Source organism: Budorcas taxicolor, chromosome 11 (genome assembly GCF_023091745.1).
Source record: "Budorcas taxicolor isolate Tak-1 chromosome 11, Takin1.1, whole genome shotgun sequence".
NCBI classification, from domain to species: Eukaryota; Metazoa; Chordata; class Mammalia; order Artiodactyla; family Bovidae; genus Budorcas; species Budorcas taxicolor.
The window spans coordinates 132780524-132808388 of NC_068920.1; the positions used below are offsets into that span (position 1 = coordinate 132780524).

Here is a 27865-nt window from a genome sequence, read left to right on the forward strand (position 1 = left end):
CTCTGAGGCAGCTTGGGGCAGAGTCCACATAGGACAGCGGGCACTTGGGGAATCTGTGCTTCAGTGGTGGGCCATCGTCTTCCCTCGTCTCCGGCCTGCACCTACAAGCTGTGGACTGAGTGCAAGCTGTCAGGGGAGCTCCACGGCAGGACGGAAGGAGCTGTTAGGTCACCACAAAAGCCAGCTTCTGGCTGCCCCGTGGGAATCACAGCTCTGGGCACCCTGTTCGCTGGTGCCTTCAGCCCCTCCCCCATGTACTCTGCACACTCAGAGGCAAGAGGCATGCAGGCATCTGGCCGAGAGGATGCCATTTCCCAGCACACCTCCCCTGGATTCACTCTCCGTGACTGCTGAGCAGCTGCAGTCCTGGCAGAGATTCTCCCAGCGGCAGGCCCCACCCCGAGGTGGGCTGTCCCCCTGCAGAGCCAGGGCTGGCCCCCGGGGGGCTTCCGGGCCAAAATTCCAGTCAAGCGGCCCCAAGCCGGAAGGTCAGATCTTGGGCCGCCAGCCTTTGATGAACTGCATGATCTTCTTGACCTGCAGCTTGGTCAGGCGGAAGTCATCTGCCAGGATGTCCTCACTGAGCTGCACGAAGATGCTGCCGTCTATGCGCTCTCGGGCAAAGAAGCTGACCACATCTTCTGAGAGCCCGATGAAGCGCAGACTTCGGGAGACCTCCTCCAGGGAGAGTGCAGAGAGGTCAGCAGGGGGCTGCCAGGAGGTGGCTTCTCGGCCTCCCCAGGCCGTGGCCCCATCCCGGGGACTGGCAGGAGGCCCTTCGAGGCGCCCCTGGGTGAGAAGGAGTCGTGCTCCACCAGCCTCGGGGCCCTGCGGGGCCACCGGTGACAGTGGGGCGGGGCCCTGCCGCAACACCAAGCCTTCAGGCTCAAAGGCCTTGGGGGGTCCAAGTGGTGAGAGGCCGGGCCCAGGTGCCCCCACGGCTCTGGGCTCCTGACAGCGCAGCAGCTCAGGCTCTGGAGAACTGCCCCGGCCCAGCTCAAAGGGGTCGAAGGGCTCCAGGGAGGGTTCCTGCCACTCAGAGGAGGAAGAGGAGGAGGTGGGACAGGAGGAGGCAGAAGCTGCTGAGTAGGCCTGGCCTGGAGAGCCCAGGCCTGGGGAGTAAGCGGGGCTGGAGGTAGCCAGGGGACCTGAGGGAGCTGCAGGCCCGGAAGAGGAGGCCGCTGAAGGGCCCGTGGGGTAGGCAGGCCCGGAAAAGGGGTTAAGAGCTCCAAACGGAGCAAAGCGTTTCTGGGAGTGGGAGGGCTTGAATGGAGGTGGGCAGCCGTGGTAGGTCTTGGCAGGGGTGTCAGCGCCCAGGAGGGGGGCAGCTCGACTACTCAGGGGCTCCACAAGGGCCCGGGAGGCCTGGCTGGGCTGCGTGGTCGATGGCAGGGGGCCTGGGGGTGGACGGCTGGAGGACTTGCCCACCTTGCAGTCTCCCCAGGTGCAGGGGTAGCAATAGAGGGAGTAGGTGTCAGGTGACGGCGAGCCACTGCCACTTCGGGACCCCGCCCTGCAGACAGAAACACAGACACAGACAGGTAAGCAGAGCAAGAGGGAAACGTGATAGGCACGCACCTGTGCCACCACAAACCACCATTCCGCCAGGTCACAGAGATCTCAGCCATGCTGGCCCGTCCAGCCCCCAGCCCCAAGGCCTGAGACCCTCTGGGATTGCTCTATTCTTCCCTCCGGCAACCTGCACTCCAGGAAAAACTGAACTGAACTACACAGAAAATTTTCAATGGCAAGGAGTACTCCATCCTGCAGCAGACCTCAGTCTGGAAGGAAAGAGAGCCACACTCCCACGCAGTCATCACCATTTAGGTAAGCAGCCAACTGAGGCAGGAAGCCCCAGACCCCAAGGGCCCCTCCCTCAGGTTCGGCTCAGCAATATGCACCCTCCAAACCCGGGGGTCTGCAGTCTTCCTCTTCCTCACACTGGCTCCCCTCCCCACCCTCTCCCTGTCCCCCTCCCCTGCTTCCATCCACCTGAGGCGGCCCAGGACCCAGAGAAGGAAGGGAGGGGCTCACCCATCCTGGAGGCCAGAGGAGTAGTAGGAGAGGCTGGAGCTGGGGGAGTGGACGGGCTGCAGCTTAGGGAAGCGTGGGGGTACTGGGGGGCTACCCGAGAGCCGGCTACTGCCACCCCGCGGGGGCACAGGAGGGGCGTTGAGCAGGCGACACTCCTCCTTCACCTGCAAGCACAGGGCCATGATGCCACCCCCTGTCCCCAGGCAGCTGGGCAAGGGGGTTGCCTGCGACTGACCCACTTTGCCAAAAGTCAGCCTTGCTACTCAGCCACCCACCCCAGCCCTTCTCGTCATCTCCAGCCTGTCAGACTCATTGAGAGTCCACAACACACACAACTGTCCCCTGTGGCCTTCGAAATCCATCGTGAATGTAAGAAGAAACGGGGTAGAGAAAACAACAAGTCAAGTAGACATATTCCTTCCTCAAGGAAAAGGAGAGAAAGAAGATGACAAAGGTGTAATGAGAAGGGAAGGAAAAGCATCTGCCATCTGGATCCCTTTCTTATGGGTTAAACACTCAAAGCGGACTCCATGGGATATTAATAGGTGCTGTATATAGTCTGTGGACAAGTCCTGTTGGAAACTTCTGTGTTAAACCCAGATGAATGGGTTTCTGACCTGCAGGACTTCTCAGAGCCTAATAATAAACAATGGATACTCTGTGGCTCCAAAGTGAGGATGGGGAGAGCTGGGACTCAGACTATATGTTCCAAACTTTCTTCACCCTAGACCCTTCTTTTCACCAGACAACTTAAAGGAGCCTTTGTTCTATGGAACCTTCTGGGTAACGCTGTTCTAGGCTCATCCCATACTCTATGAGGCTAGGGACCTGCTGGTATCTTTGTCCCCCAACTCCCAAGACCACCGTCCATGGTACTCCTTCCTACAAAAGCGCCTGCGTCTCTTTCCTCTTTTTTTTCTTCCCCCTCCCCACATCTGGCCACCCTCTGTCGCACACCTTGGGAGCTGGAGATGCCAAGGCAGGGGCCCAGGAGAACAAGCTTTCCAAACCCAAACCCTGCCCCGTGGCTGGCCACCTCCCTGGAAGGCCAGGCCCACAGAGCTCAGCGCCCGGCCTCCCACCCTCCTCGCCTCCACCGCGTCCACTCACCGCCTCGGATTTGGGAGGCACCGGAGGCGGCGCCGCCTCGGGCTCCAGGCGGGGCGGCCCGGCGGCTCCGAAGGAGATAAGGTCGGGCCCCGGGAGCGGCCGGGTCCTGCCCTCGACTAGGCCCTCGGCTGCCTGGTGCGTCCACAGCTCCTCGTAGGGGATCTCCGCGGGCGGCGCGGCGGGCTCCGGCCCGCCGGCCCAATCGGGGATCACGTACTCCTGGTCGCCGTCGCCTGGTGGGCCGGGGCCGGGGGCGCGGGCGGGCACGAGGGCGCGCGGGGGCGCGGGCAAGCAGAGGCGCGCGCGGCGCGGGCTGGCGCAGTCGTCGGCCAGCTCGGCGGGCGCCTCGCGCACGGCGGTCGAGTACTCGTCGGGGTCGAAGCGCTCGCGGCAGTAGGAGGCGCTGTCGCGCACCAGGCGCTCGACGCGCGGGTCCCCAGCCAGGAGGCCCTGCGGCAACGCGAAGCGCGGCGTGTTGGTGAGCAGCAGGAAGTGCAGCGGCGCCGGTCCCTCGCGGCGCAGCGCCAGCCCCAGCACCACTGTCTTGGAGATGATGCTGACCAGCTTGTAGCAGTGGCCCTCCCGCACCGGGTGCAGGTCGTAGGGGTTGCGGGGTGGCCGGCTGGGCACCAGCACGTTCACCGGGAGCCGCACGCGCTCGATAATGGCGCGCACCGTGTGCTCGCCCTCCTGCATCTGCAGCTCCAGCGGGCTGCGCGTGCTGAAGCGGCCCTGGCACTGGAAGGGCAGGCTCAGGCTCTCGTTGGTGCGGTGGTTCATGCAGATGAGGCAGGGCATCTTGCCTTTGATGGGCCTGGCGCCCCCGCCGCCACCCGCGGCCCCCGCGCCCCCCGGGCTGCCGCTACTGCCGCCGCCCACCCCAGCCAGCGCTCCGGCCCGGCCCAACTTGCGCAGCAGGGTCGTGAAGCGCGAGCGCTCCTTGGTGGTCTTGGCGCACAGGATCTCCGCCTGCCCCATGAGAGTGAGCTCGTCACCCGCGTGCAGCGTGAAGTTGTACACCTCGCTATCCTCGCTGAACTCTCCTGACACCACCTGGGGATCCCAGAAACAGAGGGAGGCCTTAGCCCCAGCCGGGGAAAGCCAGTCCGGGGACCCAGGAAGGCAACCCTCCTTTTGGGGCTTTCCCAAGATCAAGAGCACTGAACTGAGGACATGCATTCTGTAGAGGCCACGTGGTCACGGTGGTGCAGCCTCAGAGTTACCTCTTGGAAACGTAATTATTTTATTTGCTGTAAGAATTGCTGGAAGGATTAAATAGACTATAAAGTAAGTGTTAATCGCTCAGCCATGTCTGACTCTGTGACTCCATGAACTGTAGCCTGCCAGGCTTCTCTGTCCATGGGATTTCCCAGGCAAGAATACTGGAGTGGGTTGTCATTTCCTTCTCCAAGGATAGGACTGGGTCTCCCACACTGCAGGCAGATTCATTACTATCTGAGCCACCAGGAAAGCCCTAAATAAACTTTATGTATACTGAAATACTTTGAAAATATTCAATATACAGCAATGCTTGTATTTTTTACAATTGGGCAATAATAATCCTCCACCTATTCAACAAGACTACTCTGAAGAGGAATGAATTGATGGATAAGAAAAGGGTTTGTAAACAGTAAAGAGCTATCTGTACATTAAGTGGGGGACTGCTTGCACTCTATGTCTCCACAGCCACCACCCCCACCAGTAGATGCTAGGATGGCTGCCCTGAAAGATCTCCCAAGTCAAGCCATGAACCTCCACACACATACCTCCACACACACTTCCTGCTTCCCCACCTTTTGCAGGAAGTTCTTGGGCCCAGTTCCAGGAAGTTCATACACCTAGCCAGAGACTTTCAGGGGGCTGCCAGAAGCCACACTGTGACACTTAAATGGGAACCCTCCAACCAGGGTCATTATCCCCTGAGGATAATGGAACCTGGGGGCACCATGTCCAATGCAGAAAGGACTGACCTTGACACTGAAGGTGATGGCTTCCATCACAAAGATGCGATCAGGAAAGACGCTGGCCACCTCCTCCACGCTGCTGAAGTATCTCACTGGCTCCCGAACATCCCGGGCCTGCTCCAGGAGCTTGAACTTCCCTGCACAGGAGAGAATGCAGGCTGCTAGGGTGGGCCTGCTTGCTGGGAAGCCTAGCCTGCATCCTGAGAGGCCTCATGGTCCCCACATCTTTTGCCCCTCATCTCAGCCAGTCCCTCTGGCTCAGGTGGGCAGAAGGGCAGGTTTGCACTAGTGGAAGCTGGTCAGCTAGTTCAAGACTCAGGAGATAGGTGAACACAGATTCCTAGCAAATAGAGCACAGCCCGTACCCAGTGGAGAGTTTGTGGCTGTGTGACAAGGCCAGCAGCTGTCTGCCTAGAGAAACTCAAGGGCAAACTGGTACCCAAACACTTGAACACCAACATTAGTGTGGCAATGGGGATGCTGATGCCTAGCTTGGTCCCAGCCCAACTCTGATTTGCTATGACCCAGACAAATCCCTTCCCCTCTCAGAGATTTTGAATCCTCATCTGAAGAAGCTGGAGCAGATGTTTGCAGGCCCTGTCTGAATCTGGCCTCCTGTGTTAGCTTTAGATTGCTAACCCACACTGATGCAATGGGCAAACCAGGGCCCAGCCCCAGGCTTTGGAGACCCAAGGAGAGCCACTCTGACTCCTGATCTGTTCCCAAACCCCACTGTGGTCCAACATCCAGCACCACTGTCCCAGAGGCCTCAGATCTGAGCCCAGCAAGCTGCCTCCCTCAGATGAGGTCTTCCCGATCTGCAGTCCGAGGCTGTGTTTCCACTGGCTCAGCAGATGCCCCCAGAAGACACAGGCTGTAAAGAATGATGCTAATCTGTAACGCTGACAACCCTCTGTGTTAACTTTCTGGCCTCACTGGCCACATACCTTTTATGTGCCCACCTTGTTGTTGTTTAGTTGCTAAGTCATCCCCACCTCTTTTGCAACCCCAGGGACTGTAGCCCACCAGGTGCCTCTGTCCATGGGATTTCCCAGGCAAGAATACTGGAGTGGGTGGCCACATCCTCCTCCAGGGGATCTGCCTGACCCAGGGATGGAATCCGTGTCTCCTGCATTAGCAAGCAGATTTTTTTACTACTGAGTCACCTGGGAAGCCCCATGTGCTCACTTACATGAGCACAGAGACAGGCTGTGAACCAGGCTGGCATCCGGCCTCTTTTTAGGCCTTACACAGGAGGAAGAGAGTCTTGTATAGGTTGAGAGAAGACAAGGTGACTCTAACTTCTGCAGTGTTTCTGGTGGTTGCTGCCTATTACATTCATTTATTCATTCCACACGCATTTATAGAGCACCTACTGTGTGCCAGACACTAGCTTAGGCCCAATGAGGGGGGCAGGTCTGGGTAAGATATGATCTGCCCTCAAGATACCAAATCCAGATACAGTATGTGATAGCAGGGTGTGATGGGATGGCAGGATGGCTCCAACAGACTGGGCTATGAAAAGCTCTGAATGCCATATGGTAGGACTTTATTCCATAAGAATGAAACCCACTGGAGTGTTCTGAGCAAAGAAAGACCAAGATCAAAGGTGAACTCTATAAAGATAACAGGGACACTTAGGTAAATAACCCAATAACGAGTTCTGGAAAAGAGCAGGGGCATCAGCTGAGGGGAGAGCAAAAAACAAACAGAACAAGGGGTACAGGTTCCAGCAGGGAGCCTCATCAGACTGCGGTGACTGCTGAGTGGTCAGGGAGGAAGGGGTTGCAGCTACCAGCCTGGTCAGAAATGGAGACAGCAGAGCTGTTAACCAAAACTGGGACCCTGGAAGGAACCAGTGGGGAGTGAGAGAGTCAATTCCTACGCAGGTTGATAAGAAATCTGGGGGTGCCCAAGGAGAGAGGGGTCTGGGGATCTCAAAGAGAAGAAAAGGACAAACTTTTTTTCCCTCTACATTCCTTAGTCACATCAAACGTTTTTTCCTTTAAGAACTGATGATTACACAACAAACAACTCAGTTTAAACTCTGTACTAAGGATTATATGACAACAATGTATCCTGCTTGAGGACAGTTTCTCCTTCCTGAAAATCTTCTGGCTGATCCTGTTATCTTAAAATGTAAATTATGGGAGTGGGTCTAGTAAGATCTTTACAACCTTGAGACATGCTTTTGATTTATTATAATAACTAATTTACATAACTCCTGAGGTCTATGTCAGAAGCTTTCTCTGTCCCTTGTCATACTTTAATAAAACTCTGCTACACAAATGCTCTTAGTGATCAAGCCTGGTCCTTAGTCCCAAAGCTAAATCTTCAGAGATCACGAATCCGACACTGTGCACCGTAAGCTATCAGGAGCATGGGCCAAACTGGGGAGCCCTGCAGGTGGTGCTCCTAAGGCAGGCAGGTGAGCGTGTGGGTGCAGGGCTTGGGGAAGTGTCGTCAGAAGTAATAGATCACCAGCCCACGGGAGGCAGTGTCAGCTGTGGGGCAGGCCAGATAGCTCAGGGAAGAGGAAGAAAAGAGGATCCCGACCCATCGGGGACCCCCTTCCCAGAGATATCCCACAGTGTACTCCTAGCAGGAACACACACAGCATTGTCTATACAGCATGGGGGTTGTGGTGGGTTCAAAGCCCAACCAGAACCCAAATAGAGACACCTGTCCTAAGGCAGAGTGTGCAGAGCAGATAGCCCAGGGCAGCGCCTGCAGCGTCAACATCTAAGAGCAGGAAAAGGGAGAATCAAGAGAGGGGGAAATGCCCAGAGAAAGCCAGAGGGAATGCACCCCATCCCTACCCCATACCCTGCTCCAACCACTCTGAGACCCTGGTGGGAAGAGGCCTCAGAGGAGCCACAGCCCTAGAGGGCAGCAGGGCTATCCTGGGGAAGGGACCGAGCAGGTCAGAAATCACAGGTCTGCCACCATCCAAGAGTGGCCCCCGTCCCTCATCCAGTCGCCGCCCCCATAACCACACACAACCACCCCCACCCCCACCCCCACTACCAATTCCAAGCAGCCAGGCAGGGAGAAATGCCCACTGCCCCCTGTGGGGAGAGCTGGAGCCAAGTCAGGGCTAGAGCCGGGGGAGGATGTGGCAGGGAAGATCAATGTAACCATGGTAGCCAGCACCACCCCCTCCGCCGCAGCCTGAGCCCAGCACCGGTCATCACTGCCGGGAGGAAGGAAAGAAGACCTCTGGGGAGTGATGCTTTGGCCCCTGGAAGCCTTCTCCTCCCTCTGCGGCCCCACTGGGGGCAGCTTCCTCTCCTGCCTTCCCCCTACAAGAGACAAGAGGTCTTCACCCGCCCCCTCCGACCCCCGCGGCTCTAGGGACCTGCCCCACCCTGGCCTGCCCCTCCTCCCTGCCCGAGACTCCCAAAGCACATTATCGCGGTCCTGACCGTCCCTTCCAGCCTGAAGCTGGGTCTTGCTTGTCAACGCTCCCTGCCAGCAGCTGACCCAGAGCAGATACTCCTTAAAGAATGGTGGATAAATGCACGGACTTGACAGTCGGACAGACCTGGTGCCACCTGCCACCTGTATGGTCTTGAGCAAAGTATTTAATCGCTATAGGCTTCGGTTTTCTCATCGGTAAAATGGAAGCATACAACTTGGCTCACGCGGTGCTCCGCAGGGTCCCGAAAGCTGGTCTCCCTGCCTCCCCCGGCGGTGAACCTTGGCCTGGAGACCCGGGTCTCCAGCAGCGACCCACTACCCGACTCGGGGCCAGGCACCGCCCTGAGCGCTCCTTCCCACTCCTTCCCCCACCCCACCCCGCCCACCGCGGCGGCTTTCTCCAAGGTCCGCAGCCTCCGCCCCCGCCCGCCCGCCAGCCCGCGCTATTACTAATTCATTAGGAGGAACCAGCGTCGGGCTGTGCACTCAGAGCTTCCTCGTTAACCTGCCGACGGCCTCTCCCCCTCCTAGGGGGGCTTCGACCTCCCCAGCCCCCGCAACCAGGCGGGGCAAGAGCAGCCCACCGGAAAGATGGGTCAGGGATGCGAAACCTCTGCTAGCCAGCTGTCACCCCATGATCACCGCCATACACAGTCAAGGGGCCACCAAAACCCATGGGGGGAAAGAGCCAGGAGCCCCGTGGACCCACAGTTCCCTAGGAGACTCTGGATCTCGGTTTCCCTGATTTGTTTTGGTTTTTATTGGCAGCGGGATCTTATTCCCGGACCAGGGATACAACCCCCGCCCACTGCAGTGGAAGAGAAGAGTCCAGTGGTTACTGGAGCAGCAGGGAAGTCCCCCAGTCTTTGCTTTTTTGTCCCAATGAGATGACCTGGGACTTTTCCCTGGACCAATGCCAAATAACCAGGCTGGGAAGTTTCTAGCTTGGGCAGGCCTTCCCAGGGGCCCCAGGACAGAACCCCAGGTCAGAAGGATACTTGAGTTTCCTCATCTTCAAAATGGGGTGTGGGGGCTACAGGAATACAAGTTCACAGGGTGTTGTAAAAAGCAGAAGCCCTGTAAAGGGTTTGGTCCTGTCCCACTGACTCAGGGGAGAACCAGGCAGGGCCAGAGGGGGAACAGCAGACCTGTGAAGAAGGGGCTGGGAGCCTTCCCAGCTCCATGGATTCCAACCTTTGTTGCAGGGTGAAAGTAAAAATACCTCTGTCATGTTTGACTCTTTGGGACCCCATGGACTGTAGCCGCCAGACTCTTCTGTCCATGGAATTCTCCAGGCAACAATACCAGAGTAGGTTGCCATTCCCTTCTCCAGGAGATCTTCCCAACCCAGGGATGAAACCAAGTCTCCCACATTGCAGGCAGATTCTTCACTATCTGAGCCACCAGGAAAGCCCTCTTTGGGGGTGGATAGCAGTTAAACACAGAACTGATCTAACTCCTAACTCCTGGAGCTCTGTAAGACTTCCTCAGAGGGTTGCTGTGAGGCTGTGATGGTGACAAAGCTCTGCCCAGTGTCTGGAAAGCAGCACATGTTGATACACAGGAGCTGTGGGCTCCTGGGCTTGCATAGGGGCATCTCTGGGCTGACGGCCACCAGTCTTGCACCCTTCTCATTCAGGGAACAGCAACCCTGCATCCCTGATGTGGCAGCCAGCACCAGCCCAAGAATCGAGATGCCTGGGTGCTAGCCCTTGCTCTTCTGCTTAATAGCTGTGTGACCCTGGGCAAGTTTTCCTAGGCCTTCTGTTCCATCCTGTGTAAAATGAAAGGGCTTCTTTTTTTAGAAGCAGAATCCTTTCTTCAAACAAAATCTTTAGGACACCAGCATCACATATAAAACAGATAAAAGTAAATATTCATTGTTGTTGTTTAATTGTTAAGCTATGTCCAGCTCTTTGCACCCCCCTGGACTGTAGCCCACCAAGCTCCTCTGTCCATGGGATTTCCCAGGCAAGAGTACTGGAGTGAGTTGCCATTTCCTTCTTCAGGGGATCTTCCCGACCCAGAGAACGAACTCATCTCCTAGGTCTCCTGCACTGGCAGTCGGGTCCTTTACCACTGAGCCACCAGGGAAGCCCTGGTCTCTAGCATAATTTTATTAAGAGTTTTTAAATTTTAGTGTTCACTTAGGAGTCAATCAATGGGGACTTCCCTGGTGGCACAGTGGTTAAGACTTCGCCTTCCAATGCAGGGGGATCCCTGATGGAGAACTTAGATCTCACATGCCTTGGTGCCAAAAAATCAAAACATGAAATATAAGCAATATTGTAACAAATTCAATGAAGACTTTTTTAAAAAAGTCAATCAATGAAAACAATAAATTTAACACAAATATCAAAAAACAGGATTAACGCTAGCAGATGCAGCCATATAATCAGCCTGGGCATCCCTTTGTTTCTATGTCTTTGGGTTGCGCAATACTGAGAGAATCCTGGCAGGAGATATTTTCTTTGAGGGTCTGTACAAAAAGGGTTAATGAGGCAGATTGTGGTACACACCAAATGTCTCTAGTCAGAGTTTAAGGTTTGACTTGTAGTGGTATGAGGGTGTGGATTTTTTTAATCGTTAGTTTCAAATCTACTTTAAAATGGGAATCAAAGGTTTGCAACCAGAAACCCGGGGCTTCACAGAACAGTACGGACACCACTGGACCCTAACTCTAACCCTAACCTTAGTCACCACCACCCCCGCCCCGCCCCCGCTCCCTGCAGCTCTAAGGAAAAGCCAGTCACCAACATCCAGTGCCCAAGTCTTCCTGCACCCATCCCCCGCCTACATCCCCCACTGGCTCTGTGCCATCTGTCCCTGGGCACACCTGGGTACTGCAGGGGGATGTCAATCTTGGGCCCGATGACGTAGTGGCCCTCCTCCAGGGTGTGGGCTGTCACCGTGGTCCACTGGCGGCAGGAATGAATGAGCAGGATGTCTCGCTCACTGACACCCTCGGCATACTCCCCTGGGAGGGGGCAGGAGGACAGAGAAGGGAGGAGAGAAAAGAGAACATTAGGAGGGGCAGAGAGACAGGGTGACCTCCTCACCGAGACACCGCCCGAGGACAGCTCCCCATGATCCCTGTCCAGGCCAGCAACGCTCCAGGGATGGGCGCTGCCAGCTGTGAGCTCGGGGCTGAATCAGGCCCCGTCTCTCATGGCTCAGGCTTCCAGTGGGGCCCCAGCAACCAACCCAGCCTCCATCCTGCATTTATCATTCGACTGGACTGCCTGCTGTCCCAGGGCGTGTGCTGGAGCCAGGGGCTCCTCCCTCCAGGAGCCCTCAGGCCCAGGGGGCGGGAAGTGGGGAGAGATGTGAACAGAGGATATGGGCCCAGTTTGAGGCACTGAATAGAGGCAGTCTGAGCTCTCACAGAAGGGGCAGCAAACCAGTTGCGGGGGAGAGGGGCAGCAGGGAGGATGGGAGACAGTGCTGAGCAGACACTTGGGCTGGACCTCAGAACCACAACTCACGCCAGCAGAATTCTCAGCTCCTGGGCCAGGAAAGGAGGGTCTTGTTGGGGGCCCAGAGAGTGCTGAGAAGGGGTCGTCCATTGTGGAGCCCAGAGCTATGGGTCACTCAGGTCAGGAGAATGGCAGAGCTTAGAGGAGCTGATTCACGGCTCCCTTGGGCAGCCCTTTCCTTCTCACCCACTGCCACAGACAGACTCCTTCATCCAAGGGACCCCAAAGGAGAGGGAACATTTGGGGTCTCAGATACCCCCTGGCCCCACCTCAGAGAAGCTGCTTCTTGGCATTCCCTCTCAGAGCCCTTCACCTCCCAGTTTGTGGGACACAGTGATGAAGGCCAGAGTAGGGGTGAGGGGGCAAAGGGGTGGATTTAGAAGCGGAGGAGGATAGTCCTGGGGGAAGCTGCACTGGGGCAAAGGTGTTAGGAGGGGCCCGGGCCCCAGAGGCTCCGACCCCAGCAACAGTTTCCAGGAGAGCAGGAGGCTGGCCCAGCTTCCAGGAGGCCTTGGAGCCGTTTCCTGGATGCAGCTGGTGGGTAGGGTGGGGGTGGGGGATGCTCCCTCCAACACAACTTAATAAATTTCTGCCACCCAATCAAATGGGAAATGGTTTACTCTGATGGCTGGGGACTCCCTGAAGTATGTGCATTTGATGCGGGAAGGGGAGTGGAGGGGAATGTGTTCAGGACCTTCAGGGAGGGCCTGGCTCTCACCACGTGTATGTGTATATCTGGTTGGGGGTGTGGGGCTTTCTCCTCAACTCCTCACCTGGGGCAGAGAATGTTCTCCTACTCTGTAACCTCCTCTTAGAGCTCTCTTAAGCCCCAGCCTGCCCTTCCAAGGGATGCAGGCCACAGCCACATAGGACACACTCCAACCATAGATCAAGGTCACCAACAGTGGAGACAGCACAGCCACCTGGATCACAGCGACAGGGGCTTGTCACCCCTATGACACAACTCAGTCTCACGGTCACACTAATGCACGGGCCAAGACATACCTTTGATCACATATTCACAACTCACAATTTTGATAACAAAAGGTGACCACAGCCATAGCCACCACTGTCACAGACAGACGGCTGGGCCATTACACCAGTTGCTCATGCTTTCATTCATTCATTCAGTCCTTCCATAATCTTTGTTAGGCAGGATGCCCTACCTCCAGGAGCCAGCGGCCCAGTAGGAGGACAATAAACTGACCATTATAATGGGTGCACAGCAGGAGACAAGACAAGGGGCCAGGGGTCAAGGGAGCCCAAAGGAGGCCTGTCTGTCCTCAAAAAAGCCCCCAGGAGGGGAAGATGCCAAAGAGGGTGCGTGGGAAAGTGGCCAGGCACGACGTAGGACCAGCATATTCCATTCACACGCAGACACACGCACAGCTTTGCTGTTGACATCGGCATCACACGCTGATGATGGGCAAGAACAAGACACTAGACAGCCAGGCACCCCTGCCCGACGGCCCAGGCACAGATGCTTCACGGAGCCCGCTCCTGGACACGCTGACCCTCGCTGTACCCACTCCGGGCCGCCGCGGGTCGGCGGAGAGGCTGCTGGCCCCAGCGAAGAGGAGACGAGCCTGAAGCCGCGGGCCGCATTAGCATTCAGGGAAGCGAGTGTGCCAACGCGGGCCAAACCCCTATTCTTCTCACACACAAAACCCCCGGCCTGGCTGCCAGCCCCGGCTCCCGCCCCTCCCCCAGCCAAGCGGCCCCCTTTTCCTGAAACGGTCCCCTTGCTCTGGGCAGCCTCCGGGCACCCCTCTCGGGCCCCCAAGCATCAGCAGAGCAACCTGGGCCCCCGGGGCCCCAAGGAGAAGTGGAACAAGATGCGGGAAGGGCCGGGGGTGGGGGGTGGGGGGCTTGGGGGCGCGCCCGGAGGGAGGACTCGCTCCTTCAGGCCCAGAGGGGGCCTGCCGGTCCGCGGGGGCGGAGGCTGCCCACCACCCCCGGGCCGCGAAAGGAGGGTGCGAGAAGAGTCCCAGGAGGGCTGGGGTAAGGGTGGGGGGCGGCGGCAGTGTGAAGACAAGAGTCCGAGGCCCAGAGATGCGGGAGGATCGAGGTGAGAGGCCAGAGACAAAGAGACGGAGGGGGGCGCGGCTCGGACGGGGGTCCGAGGGCGGCGAGAGAAAGGGGTGCACCGACGGGACGGGCTGGGTGACTCCGCCAGACTCCGGGGTCCAGCGGGGCCGGAGAGCTCTCTCCGGGGCCCGGCTCCAGTCCCTGTCCCAGGTTTCTGTCCCTGCGCCCGTCCGCGGGGCCCGGGAGGAGGCATCCCCTCGGTTTCTGGACCCCGGGTCTCCCGGGAGGCGCGCCGGGAAGAGAGCGAGGTCCGCGCGGACGAGCGGGAGGGCAGGGGCCGCATCCTCACGGCCCCGCTGGCACCTGCCGGGAGAGCCCCCGCGACCCCTCTCCCCAGCACCCCCGGTACCTGGCCCGAGGCAGGCGAGCGTGGGCAAGCGGCAGCGGCTGACGATGAGGTCCAGCGGGAAGGCGCCCATGCTCCAGCGCAGGCCGGCCAGCCCGGCCGCCAGCTTCTCCATGGCATGGGAGCCCCGGGGTCGCCGTCCCGGGGCCCCGACGACCGGTCCCGTGCGGCCCGGGCTCCCGCGCCCGCCGCCACCTCCTGGGGCCGCCGCGGCGCTCCCCGCCTGGCCGCCCGGCCCGGGGCTGCGGGCGTCACGTGGTCGGCCTCCCCGCGGGGCGCGGGCCCCCGCCACCCGCCCCTCGCCCCACCCCCCCGGCCTCCAAGTCCCGCCTCCCCGCCCGCCCGGTTCCCTCGCCCCCTCCCCGAGCGTCCAGGTGACAGCCGGGGACCGGCGACCCCAGGCGGGCGCCCGGAGGGTAATCGAGGACGCGAGGCGGCATCTGCGGGGTTGGCCTCCCCTTCCCCGGCCAGCGTGTTGGGATCCCCGCTTCCCCGCCACGAGCAGAGCCAGTCCCAGCCCGCTGGTGCCTCCCGGCCTCCGGGAATCGCCTCCCATCCCACTCCGGGTCTGGCTTCGCTTCCTAAAGCTTCTGCCCATAGTTCAGCCGCTGCGATCCCAGACTTGTATCACCTCCAAGGTGATTGCTGCCTCCAACACTCGTATCACCTCCAGATTCACACATCCTGGCAGGGCCGCCTTATTATCCCCAATTTACTGATGAGCAAACTGAGACTCAGAGAGGTCAAGTGGCAGCTCGATTTGAAGCCAGGTTTGACTACAAGTGGCTTCCCTGATAACTCGGTAAAGAATCCACCTGCAATGCAGGAGACCCTGGTTCGATTCTTGGGTGGGGAAGATCCACTGCAGAAGGGATAGGATGCCCACTCCAGTCTTCTTGGGCTTCCCTTATGACTCAGCTGGTAAAGAATCCACCTGCAATGTGGGAGACCTGGGTTCGATCCCTGGGTTGGAAAGATCCTCTGGAGAAGGGAAAAGCTACCCACTCCAGTACTCTGGCCTGGAGAATTCCATGGACTGTATGGTCTATGGGGTCGCAAAGAGTCGGACGTGACTAAGCGACTTTCACTTGCACTTGACTGCAAGTCCCACTGCCTTCCCAGGCAGTCACCTAAGCCTAATACCAGCCCTCTGCCCTCACCAACGGAAGAGGCATTGGCACCCCACTCCAGTACTCTTGCCTGGAAAATCCCATGGATGGAGGAGCCTGGTGGGCTGCAGTCCATGGGGTCGCTAAGAGTCAGACTCGACTGAGCGACTTCACTTTCACTTTTCACTTTCATGCACTGGAGAAGGAAATGGCAACCCACTCCAGTGTTCTTGCCTGGAGAATCCCAGGGACGGGGGAACCTGGTGGGCTGCTGTCTGTGGGGTCGCACAGAGTCAGACATGACTGAAGTGACTTAAATGCCCTCACCAAAGAGCGCTTTCCAAGTTCCCAGCCCTTTCTCACCGATTGTCACCAGTCCTGTGAGCCAGATAACTCTAGCGTAGACACAGGCTGGTGCTGAAAGGGCTCCATGGACGCTAGTCCTCAGCCTGGGTACCCACCCCGCAACACATACACACAAACCTTCTCTTCGGAGATGACTGACATGCCACATATGGTGACCTGAACCCTAAGAGAGATGGCACCGGATAAAATGGACACAACTTCTCAGCCGGAAGGGACATTTCGCATCACTGTTCAATCTCCATCTTTTGCAGAGGAAAGAAAGGGGAGACGCCAAGAGCAGAAATGCTTTGTTCCAAAGGTCACAGAGCAGGAAAAAAACAGAGCTCTGACTGGAAGACAGTTTGTCATCCAAACTGGGACACTTTTGAGAGAGAAGGAAGTGCTAACAGAGACAATAGGCATAAACCAGGATTGCAAGTGTAAAGCAGGGTCGGACCATAGGGCCACCCTATCTCTGAGAGAGGCCTCTGAGCTCTGATGTAGATGCCACATCACAGCATTGCTGGTTCACTTCAGCTCTAGACCTCAGTCTCCAGCTAAGCCCTGCTACCTGCCAGAGTGATTCACAGGCATTCCATTTCAACCATCACACTGGAATTTGGTCCTCTTTTATTTTCTATCCTAACTAAGGCCATCACCGTTCACCTGGTTCCCCTCACCTGGAACTCTTCTTAGTCCTAATATCCAACTGGTCACCAAGTCCTGGCAGTTCTGCTTCTGGCCCTTCCTCCTCTCTGACTCTGCTGTTGCAGCCTGTCTTCAGTTCCTCTTCTGATCTTCTTTCCTCCCTTTGTATTTCATACCGAAGTCACTCTGGATTGGGGCTGAATCAGAGACCACACAAGTGTGAGACATCAAACAGAGCTACCTAACTGGTTGCTACCTGGTTGCCCACTCTCTAATTGTTGTAGAATGTTCCAGAACCTTTCTAGTGCTTTTTAATCACTGGCAGATCTCCAGGGACCTCAAAGTGCCCAAACATATACATATCTTCATTTGTTTAGGGGTCAAGAGTCATATAGGAAGGAACTCAGCTTCTTGCAGATCTGTCCGTGGGATGAGACTGCTGGAAGGCAGCTGGCAGCACGGAGCGCAGGGAAGCACCTGGAGGGAGGAGGATACTCACAGAGAGGCCAGAGGGGGCAGTGGGTCTGGAAGTGAGAGCCAGGGGCCTGGATGATGTGTGAGGCTGTGCCTGAGTTTCACCCTCTGGGAGAGTCTGTGTAGGGGACAGAGAGGTCTGAGGGGAGGAGGCAAGAGCTGGTTCACTGGGGTCCCAGCTGCTCTGCTATGGGTTCCCGCTCTGACAGGGTGGGTGGTGACAAGTAGGAAGGAGGACATACTAGAGGTCAGGGATTTGGAGGTGGAGGCCGGGAAGGGGGGCTGGCCCTGGCGGAGGCTCACTGTTGGCCCAGAGGCCAGGCCGTGGCAGAGGCTGGCCAAGCTGCCTGTGAGTGGGCAGAGTGGTCAGTGGAGTAGAAAGATGGTGAAAGTGGACAGCAGCAGCTTGGGTTATGTGTAAAACAACTCTACTCCACCCCACCTAAAAGGACTGATGAACTTCTCTGAGCCCATGAACTCCGAAAGGGCAGAGAACATCTGGCTAAGCACCTCTGAGAAGTTCAGGAAATGGTGTATCCAATTTTTCTTTCAGAAAATTTTATTTTTTAAGATTTTTTTGATGGGCACCATTTTTAAATCCTTTATTGAATTTGTTACAATAGTGCCTCTGTTTTAGGTTTTGGTTTTCTGGTTGTACAGCATGTAGAATCTTAGATCCCCCCGCCAGGGATCAAAATTGCACCCTCTGCATTGGAAGGCGACGTCTTAACCCCCAGGAAAATCCCCAGAAAATTTTAACTGTAAACTAGAGATAATAGTATTATGAATCCCCCTGTACTCCTCTCCCAGCTTCAACATTTACCAGTCCATGGCTGATCTTATTTATTTTTCCTCCTTACAGAATTTTTTTAAAATAGCTTTATTGAGACATAATTCACATACTATACAATTCATCTATTTAAAGTGAACAATCTCAATGTTTTCAGTATAGTCACCATACTGTGCCACCATCACCGTGATCTAATTTTCAAACAAATCATCCTTCCCTAAAAGACATTGCTAACCATTAGCAGTCTGTCCCTTTCCCCAGCCCTCCCCGATCTATAAACAATTGCCAGTCGATTTCTTGGCTCTATAAATTTGTTGTTTCTCTACATTTTCATACAAATGGAATAATAAAATGTGTGGTCTAACATGACTGGCTTCTTTCACTTAGCATTAAGTTTCAAGTTTCCCCCACATTGCAGCATGTTTCAGTACTTCATTACTTTTATTGCTGAATAATATTCCAGTGTATGGATAACTACATTTTATTTATTCATTGATAAGTTGATGGATATTTGGGTTGTTTCCACTTCTTTGGCATCATGAATAACACCACTATGAACATTTGTGTACACGTTTCTGTGTGGACATATGTGTTCACTTCTCTACCTTGTGGTGGAATTGCTGAGTCGTATGACATCTTGGGTGTTCATTGGAAGGACTGATGCTGAAGCTGAAACTCCAGTACTTTGACCACCTCATGCGAAGAGTTCTCATTGGAAAAGACCCTGATGCTGGGAGGGAATGGGGGCAGGAGGAGAAGGGGACGACAGAGGATGAGATGGCTCGATGGCATCACCGACTCAATGGACATGGGTTTGAGTAAACTCTGGGAGCTGGTGATGGACAGGGAGGCCTGGCGTGCTTCAATTCATGGGGTCGCAAAGAGTTGGACACAACTGAGGGACTGAACTGAACTGAACTGAACTGATGGCAACTCTATGTTTATTTTTATTTTTTTGGCCATGTTGAGTGAAACGTGGGATCTTAGTTCCCTGACCAGGAATCAGACTTGTGCCTCCTGCATGGGAGCACAGAGTCTTGACCACTGGATTGCCAGGGAAGTCCACTCTGTGTTTAACATTTTGAGGAACGGCCAAGCTGTTTTCCAGAGTGACTGTACTGTTTAACATTCCCACCAGCAATATATGACAATTTCAATTTCTCTGCATTCTTGCTGATGTGTATTGTTTTTTTAATAGCCATTCTAGAAGAGTTGACTCATTGGAATGGACTCTGATGCTGGGAGGGATTGGGGGCAGGAGAAGAAGGGGACGACAGAGGATGAGATGGCTGGATGGCATCACAGACTCAATGGATGTGAGTCTGAGTGAACTCCGGGAGTTGGTGATGGACCGGGAGGCCTGGCGTGCTGCGATTCATAGGGTCGCAAAGAGTCGGACACAACTGAGTGACTGAACTGAACTGAACTAGTGGATTTGAAGCGGTATTTCATTGTGGTTTTGATTTATTAATATATTTTCCTTAATGACTAATAGTGCTGGGTATTTTTCCATGTGCTTATTGGATATTTGTATATTTTCTTTGGAGAAATGAAGATTCAAATTCTTTGCCTATATTTAAATGTCTTTTTATTGAGTTGCAAACATTCTTTATACGTTCTAGATATAAGTCCTTTATCAGAGATATGATTTGCAAATCTTTTCTCCCAATTGATGGGTTGTCTTTTCACCTGATAGTTTTTGGCAGCACAGAAGTTTATGCTTTTGATGGAGTCCAGTTTATCCATTTTGTTCTTTTGTTGCTTGTGCTTTTGGCATCGTATCTAAGAAAACATTGTCTAACTTAAGGCTACAGAGATTTACTCCATGTTTTCTTCTACAAATTTTATAGTTTTAGCTCTTACATTTAGGTCTTAGGTTTGTGATCTATTTTGGATAAACTCTTGTGTGTGGTATGAGGTAGGAGTCCAGCTTCATTTTTTTTTTTCAGCTTCATTCTTTTGCATATGGATATCCAGTTGTCCCCACCCGGGTTCTATCCCTGGGTCGGGAAGATCCCCTGGAGAAGGAAATGGTAACCCACTCCAGTATTCTTGCCTGGAGAATCCCATGGACGGAGGAGCCTGGTGGGCTACAGTCCACGGGGTCCCAAAGAGTCAGACATGACTGAGTGACTTCACTTCACTTCTCCCATTTAATTGCCTTGGCACCCTTATCAAAGATCAGCTGAACATAAATATCCTCATAGAAGTTTGAAAAGATCTTAGATATCTTATCACTTCATCTATGTAAATATTTCAATATGTATCTCTAAAGATAGGAACTTTTTTCATAAAATTTCACTGCAACTAATAAACTAACAATGTTTACTAATAAACTAACAAAATTTAACTGCAAGTAGTAAAAATATTTTCCTAGTATCATAAAATACTTAGTTGGTGTTCATATTTTCACAACTGTCTGGTTGGAGAATTTATTTACAATTTATTTAAATCAAGTTCCCAATAAGATCTACGCATATTTTTCTTGCAATTTATTTATGGGAGAAATAGGACTATTTGTCCTGTGGTTTTCTTATAGTCTAGATTTTGTTGATTCAGTCCCATAGGATAGTTTTATATGTTGCTTTATCTTCTAATTTTCTCTAAATTGGTAGTAGATTGTCGGTAGTAAATCAAATACAGATTATTTGAATTTTACTTTTTTGGCATAACTATGAGATAGTGGTCCTTCCATCAGGAAGCACACAATGTCAAGTTGTCTATATTTCATATCAGCAGCCATTGCTGATCCTTTGTTAAGTGTTACCTTCCCTTTAAAACACCTAATTTCCCAAGATAGAACTGACTCATCTTTTCTCAGTGTGCACACCACACCACTGCCATAGAATGTATTGTGTTGTATTATTAAACACACTGTCCCCATTTAATCTATTCCTATGTGATTCTCCACATGGACTAATAATTATGGGACTTAAATGGCAATCCACTTCAGTACTATTGCCTGGAAAATCCCATGGAAAAAGGATAGGCTACAGTCCATGGGGTCGCAAAGAGTCGGACACGACTGAGCAACTTTCCTTCCTTCCTTCCTTCCTTCCTTCCTTACAACGGGCATCAACAGATAAGGCAAAATGGTCCTTAAACAGAGGATGACATTTGAAGTCCAGTGGCTATGCAAGTAACTTAATCTCATTCCAGTGGTGAGAGCCAATTGTCAAAATTACAGAAATTTCACAAGTGGGTTATTAAACATAGCTATTATCAAAAATTAAATTATAAAAAGTTACAAATAAACAACTTAATTAGACAACCATAGTAAAAAGTCAAAGTGTTAGTCGAGTCTGACTCGTTGCAACCACATGAACTGTAGCCCACCAGGTTCCTCTGTCCATTGAATTCTCTAGGCAAGAATACTAGAGTGGGTAGCCATTCACTTCTCCAGGGGATATTCCCAACCCAGAGATAGAACCCTGGTCTCCTGCATTGCAGGCAGATTGCTTTACCATCTGAGCCACCAGGGAAAGTGAAAGTGAAGTCGCTCAGTCGTGTCCGACTCTTTGTGACCCTGTGGACTGTAGCCCAACAGGCTCCCCCATCCATGGGATTCTCCAGGGAAGAATACTGGAGTGGGTTGCCATTTCCTTCTTCAGGGGATCTTCCCGACCCAGGGATCGAACCCAGGTGCCCCGCATTGCAGGCAGATGCTTTAACCTCTGAGCCACCAGGGAAGCCCTACACAACCATAACAAATACTTAAACTCATTACTTCATTATTTTATTACATTTTACTATTTTCTATTCTGCTACAGTTATTTTTGTCTATTGTTTCTGTACAGTGGAAAAACTATATAAGGGTGTGCTCTTCCCAACTCTGTGCTCAGTGATGCCTTGCTGATAGCCTGAAATCGGCCATAGTGGGAATATTTATACCACGGAAGTTGGAAAATGCTACGAATCAGGACTTTTTTCTTAGAGAGTGGTTATAAAACATTTACCAGTACACCATTGTCTCTCATTGTTAAATGGGGATAAAAATAGTACCACTTCATGTAGGATGTACATAAAGCACTTGGCATGGTTTCAGATACACACTTTAATAAGTGGTAGTCATAAATTTTGTTACTTGTATCTCATCTCATCTCTGAACTGTGGCTGAGGGCAGCTGTGCTTTCATTAGGCATTTCTAAGGCAAATGTACCATGGAGAACTACACATCCATTAGAAATCATGCTGTGAAAGTTAATAGACAGAACCCTCATTTAAAATGGAGCTGGGAGGCCAGAGGGGTAAACTCTCACGTCCTACCACTCCACTGTCAACTGCAGATCCAAGAGAAAGACACTGTACCTTTGCATCTCCAATATAGGAAGAAGGTTACTACCTCACTACCTGGCAAAAGGAAGGAGGAATTTCTCCCTGCCAGGCAATAGCCTAGTCAATGAGAGATTGTCACAACTCAGCCAATGAAAAGTCATTATACTCTGAATTCCCAGTTTCCTCCAATGGATTCTGTTTAAAATAGCTCCTCCCAACTCCCCCTTCTCCTCTATAGAAGAGTTTTCTCTCCTTTTTTCTCCAGACTTGCGTGTGGTTCTACAGACTGCCTAGCCCAAATTGTCGATTCTTCTTTTTTAGAAAACTAATTAATCTATGTGTTGTGTTGGCCACACTGGGTCTTCATTGCTGCACACGGGCTTTCTCTGGCTCTGCATGGGCTTCTCGCTGCAGTGGCTTCGCTTGTTGTAGACCACGGGCCCTAGGGCACAGGCTCAGCAGTTGTGGTGTATGGGCTTAGTTGCCCCGTGGCACGTGGAATCTTTGCAGACCAGGGATCAAACCCATGTCCCCTGCACTGGCAAGCAGATTCTTAACCACTGGGCCACCAGGGAAGTCCCCCAGATTGTAATTCTTGCCGATTCCTGAATAAACCCATCTTGAAATGAAATAGATGAATTTAAGAAGGTTGAAGGTCACTATATGAGAATCAACTGCATACTCTATTCTGTTTTTAAATTCATCTGTTAGCAGGCTGTATAGACCAAAGAACAGACTGGAAGTCTACTGATACTCGAAACATCATATGGATATGTCATCATGTGTTCTTATAAAGGGCTGGAACATTCCCAAGGCCATTTTTTTTAATAAGCTCAATTTGTTGACTTTCAGCACTTAGTCAAGGTACAACATTGTGTTTATTTTCTTAAGTTCTCTATAATTAAGAATTCATTGAAGATTTTCTTTTTTATTTCTGTGATGTGAATTATAAAATGTCTTAGAAACCTGTGAAGTAGGAAAGAACCACAATTTGGTTGGCTTTTGTAATTTACCTACTGTAGTTCATTAGGCAAGGAAACCTAGAAAGGAACTTATTCAAGGGGATTTTTACTGCATATTTATATTTTATCATAAAAGAAGAGAACATTATAGGGATAAAGAGAAATTGAAACCCAATCCTTATCTATATAGGTTGTTCCTGAAGTGCTCCTTCCTAAGAATAAATAACTCATGAAATACTTATTTCAGAAAGCTAGAATTTTAAATTTTGGTCAATAGTAAACACAGTAAATCAAGCTACACCTCTTATAATTTGGACTTTTCATTTTTTTAGTGGATACACTTAGTTTTCAAGTGAATAATGATACATGTTTATACAAAACAAAACATTTTGACTGCAAATAGTATTTTTTAAATTTTTTTATTTATTTTCTTTTTGGCTGTTCTGGGTCTTTGCTGCTGTGCAGCCTTTCTCTAGTTGCAGTGAGCGGGAGCTGCTCTTCATTGCAATGTTCAGGCTTCTCATTGCAGTGCCTTCGCTTGCCCCTGTGCATGGGCTATAGAGCGCTCAGGCTTAGTTGCTCACTCTACTGTGGAGAGTACTGAGTGAATAGTTGAACACTACTGCTTCAGTGGTTGAAGCACTCGGGCTCAGTAGTTGTGGGACACAGGCTTAACTGCTCCATGAATGTGCCATCTTCCCAGATCAGGGATCGAACTGGTGTCTCCTGCATTGGCAGACAGATTCTTTACCACTGAGTCACCAAGAAAGCCCTATAAATGGTATTTTAAATAGTATTTTAAGCTTAAGAAAAAAGTTAGAAATAACATGTTTCATTATTTTCAATATTCCATATTTTTAAAAGATTTTTTTAATGTGGACCATTTTTAAAGTCTTTATTGAATTGTCTACCACATTGCTTCTGTTTTTTGATTTCTTGGCTGAGAGGCTTGTGAGATAATCATTTCTTGACCAGGGATCAAACCCACACCCCCTGTATTGGAAGCTCAAGTCTTAACCACTGGACCTCCAGGGAAGTCCCATCATTCCATATTTTAAATTTTGTTAATTTCTTCTAATTAAGCTTTACAGTCACGAAGATGTTTTTAAACTGAAGTTTCATTAGCTTTTTCATTTCTTGCTTTTAAATGGTGATGTTTATGTTCACAACATGAAAAGCTTCAGAATCCTTTAAAAATTACTTTATTCAATAGAGAGATTTTGTACTACTTGTCTTTCATACCATTCAGAACCACACTAGCCTGAATAAACATTTCAGATGGCCTTGGTATCATCTGGGCCCAAGCGACAGCAAATAATGAAGCAAAACTGTAGAAACTGTCCAACCTCTTTTGTGTGAATCAAGTCAAAGAATTAGCTGAGGCTCCAACAGCTTTGCCCTTGTCTGCTGAGACGGATTGTCCAATAACTCCACTGAAATTGCAGTCCCAGCAATAAGACACATAGATCAGTGAAAGAGAATAGAAAGCCCAGAAATAGACACAGGCAAATATGGTCAGCTGATATTTGACAAATGAGCAAAGGCAATTACATGGCAAAAGAAAGAACTGTCTTTTCAACAAAGAACAACAGGACATCCACATGCAAGAGAAGGAGAGAGCCTAGACCCAGACCTTATACCCTTCACAAAAACTAACTCAAAGTAGCCTCATAGACCGAAATGTAAAACACACAACTAAAGAACTTGTAGAAGAGGAGAGCCAATAGAGCCTGGCAGAGCAGTAGAGCCTGGACAATATTTACGGTTCTGAAAGACCTGAGTTTCCTTCTCCAGACTTAAGATCTGACATTTTGAAGAAGGCAACACAACATGGTCGATATTTTATAATCAGGCAGGTTATCCTATCACGAACTACAAAGTCACCCTTACCACCTGCTTTGCTGGCATTTTCGCCAGTTTTCTCACCACCAACTGGGCAGCAGGGACAGAAGACAACAACTGAGAGCCCTGGGCTTATGGTCAAGCCAAGAAGTTTCCAGAACTTGTGGGAGAGCTCCCACCCAGGTACTCACATTGTGAATGAAAAGCTGGTAGCAGTGCCTTTTCGGCAAGTTGAATTTTTGACCATGTATGTGAGAGTTTATTTCTGGGCTCTCTACTCTGTTCCATTAGTCTATACATCTATCTTTCTGCTAAGACCATATTGTTTTATGGTTTTGTTTTTGTTTTTTATTGAGGTATAATTGACACACAACACTATTAATTTCAGGTATATAACATGATGATTCAATATTTGTACACATTATGTGATCACCACAATAAGTCTAGTTAACATCCATCACCATACATACTTATGGGTATTTTTTTCTTGTGATGAAGACTTTAAAGGTCTAGTCTCTTCAGTTCAGTTCAGTTCAGTTCAGTCGCTCAGTCGTGTCCAACTCTTTGCAACCCCATGAATCGCAGCACGCCAGGCCTCCCTGTCCATCACCAATTCCCGGAGTTCACCCAAACTCATGTCCATCAAGTCGGTGATGCCATCGAGCCATCTCATCCTCTGTCGTCCCCTTCTCCTCCTGCCCCCAATCCCTCCCAGCATCAGAGTCTTTTCCAATGAGTCAACTCTTGGCATGAGGTGGCCAAAGTACTGGAGTTTCAGCTTCAGCATCATTCCTTCCAAAGAACACCCAGGATTGATCGATCTCCTTTAGAATGAACTGGTTGGATCTCCTTGCAGTCCAAGGGACACTCAGGAGTCTTCTCCAACACCACACTTCAAAACCATCAATTCTTCGGCACTCACCTTTCTTCACAGTCCAACTGTCACATCCATACATGACCACAGGAAAAACCATAGCTTTGACTAGATGGACCTTTGTTGGCGAAGTAATGTCTCTGCTTTTGAATATGCTATCTAGGTTGGTCATACCTTTCCTTCCAAAGGGTAAGTGTCTTTTAATTTCATGGCTGCAATCACCATCTCCAGTGATTTTGGAGCCCCAAAAAATAAAGTCTGACACTGTTTCCACTGTTTCCCCATCTATTTCCCATGAAGTGATGGGACCAGATGCCATGATCTTCGTTTTCTGAATGTTGAGCTTTAAGCCAACTTTTTCACTCTCCTCTTTCACTTTCATCAAGAGGCTTTTTAGTTCCTCTTCACTTTCTGCCATAAGGGTGGTGTCATCTGCATATCTGAGGTTATTGATATTTCTCCCGGCAGTCTTGATTCCAGCTTGTGTTTCTTCCAGCCCAGCGTTTCTCATGATGTGCTCTGCACACAAGTTAAATAAGCAGGGTGGCAATATACAGCCTTGACGTACTCCTTTTCCTGTCTGTTGTTCCATGTCGAGTTCTAACTGTTGCTTCCTGACCTGCATACAGGCTTCCCAAGGGGCAGGTCAGGTGGTCTGGTATTCCCATCTCATGAAGAATTTTCCACAGTTTATTGTGATCCACACAGTCAAAGGCTTTGGCATAGTCAATAAAGCAGAAATAGATGTTTTTCTGGAACTCTCTTGCTTTTTCCATGATCCAGTGGATGTTGGCAATTTGCCTCTGGTTCCTCTGCCTTTTCTAAAACCAGCTTGAACATCTGGAAGTTCACGGTTCACGTATTGCTGAAGCCTGGCTTGGAGAATTTTGAGCATTACTTTACTAGCGTGTGAGATGAGTGCAATTGTGCGGTAGTTTGAGCATTCTTTGGCATTGCCTTTCTTTGGGATTGGAATGAAAACTGACCTTTTCCAGACCTGTGGCCACTGCTGTTTTCCAAATTTGCTGGCATATTGAGTGCAGCACTTTCACAGCATCATCTTCCAGGATTTGAAATAGCTCAACTGGAATTCCATCACCTCCACTAACTTTGTTCATAGTGATGCTTCCTAAGGCCCACTTGACTTCACATTCCAGGATGTCTGGCTCTAGGTGAGTGATCACACTATCATGATTATCTTGGTCGTGAAGATCTGTTTTGTACAGTTCTTCTGTGTATTCTTGCCACCTCTTCTTAATATCTTCTGCTTCTGTTAGGTCCATACCGTTTCTGTCCTTTATTGAGCCCATCTTTGCATGAAATGTTCCCTTGGTATCTCTAATTTTCTTGAAGAGATCTCTAGTCTTTCCCATTCTGTTGTTTTCCTCTATTTCTTTGCATTAATCGCTGAGGAAGGCTTTCTTATCTCTTCTTGCTATTCTTTGGAACTCTGTATTCAGATGCTTATATCTTTCCTTTCTCCTTTGCTTTTCACTTCTCTTCTTTTCACAGCTATTTGTAATGCCTCCCCAGACAGCCATTTTGCTTTTTTGCATTTCTTTTCCATGGGGATGGTCTTGATTCCTGTCTCCTGTACAATGTCACGAACCTGCCTCCATAGTTTATCAGGCACTCTGTCTATCAGATCTAGTCCTTTAAATCTATTTCTCACTTCCACTGTATAATCACAAGGAATTTGATTTATGTTATACCTGAATGGTCTAGTGGTTTTCCCTACTTTCTTCAATTTAAGTCTGAATTTGGCAATAAGGGGTCTGTTAGCAACTTTCAAATGTATAATACAGTATTATTAACTATAGTCACTATGCTATACATCAAGAAAAGTAAAGATTCAACCTACCAAATGGGAAAAAACCTTGGCAAATCACATATCTGATAAAGGGTTACCATCCAAAATATACAAAGAACTCATGTAACTCAATAGCAAAAAACCCCAAATAACCCAATTTAAAAATTGGCAGACGATCTGAATATACATTTTTCTAAAGAACACGTATCAGTGGCCAATGGATACAGGAAAAAGTGTTCAACATCACTAATCATTAGAGAAATACAAATGAAAATCACAGTGAGATATCACCTCACCC

At 51.0% G+C, this 27865-nt stretch overlaps 1 protein-coding gene across 1 annotated transcript; it reads right to left on the reverse strand.

The window, feature by feature from the left end:
- Nucleotides 1–489: 489 nt before the first annotated feature.
- Nucleotides 490–14553, reverse strand: GAREM2 (GRB2 associated regulator of MAPK1 subtype 2). Its single transcript, XM_052649509.1, has 6 exons — nucleotides 14442–14553; nucleotides 11365–11505; nucleotides 5115–5245; nucleotides 3145–4197; nucleotides 2035–2198; nucleotides 490–1513 (listed from the first exon to the last, which is right to left on the reverse strand). The coding sequence occupies exons 1-6, from the start codon at nucleotides 14551–14553 to the stop codon at nucleotides 490–492; spliced, it is 2625 nt and encodes an 874-aa protein (XP_052505469.1).
- Between the last annotated feature and the right edge of the window lie 13312 nt (nucleotides 14554–27865).

Coding starts and splice junctions, on each gene's coding strand:
- GAREM2 (XM_052649509.1), bottom strand. CDS start 14,553: ATGGAGAAGCTGGCGGCCGGGCTGGCCGGCCTGCGCTGGAGCATGGGC. Junction 5,246..11,364: donor CATCCCCCTGCAGTACCCAG/GTGTGCCCAGGG, acceptor TCTCCTGTGCAG/GGAAGTTCAAGCTCCTGGAG. Junction 4,198..5,114: donor CCATCACCTTCAGTGTCAAG/GTCAGTCCTTTC, acceptor TGGGATCCCCAG/GTGGTGTCAGGAGAGTTCAG.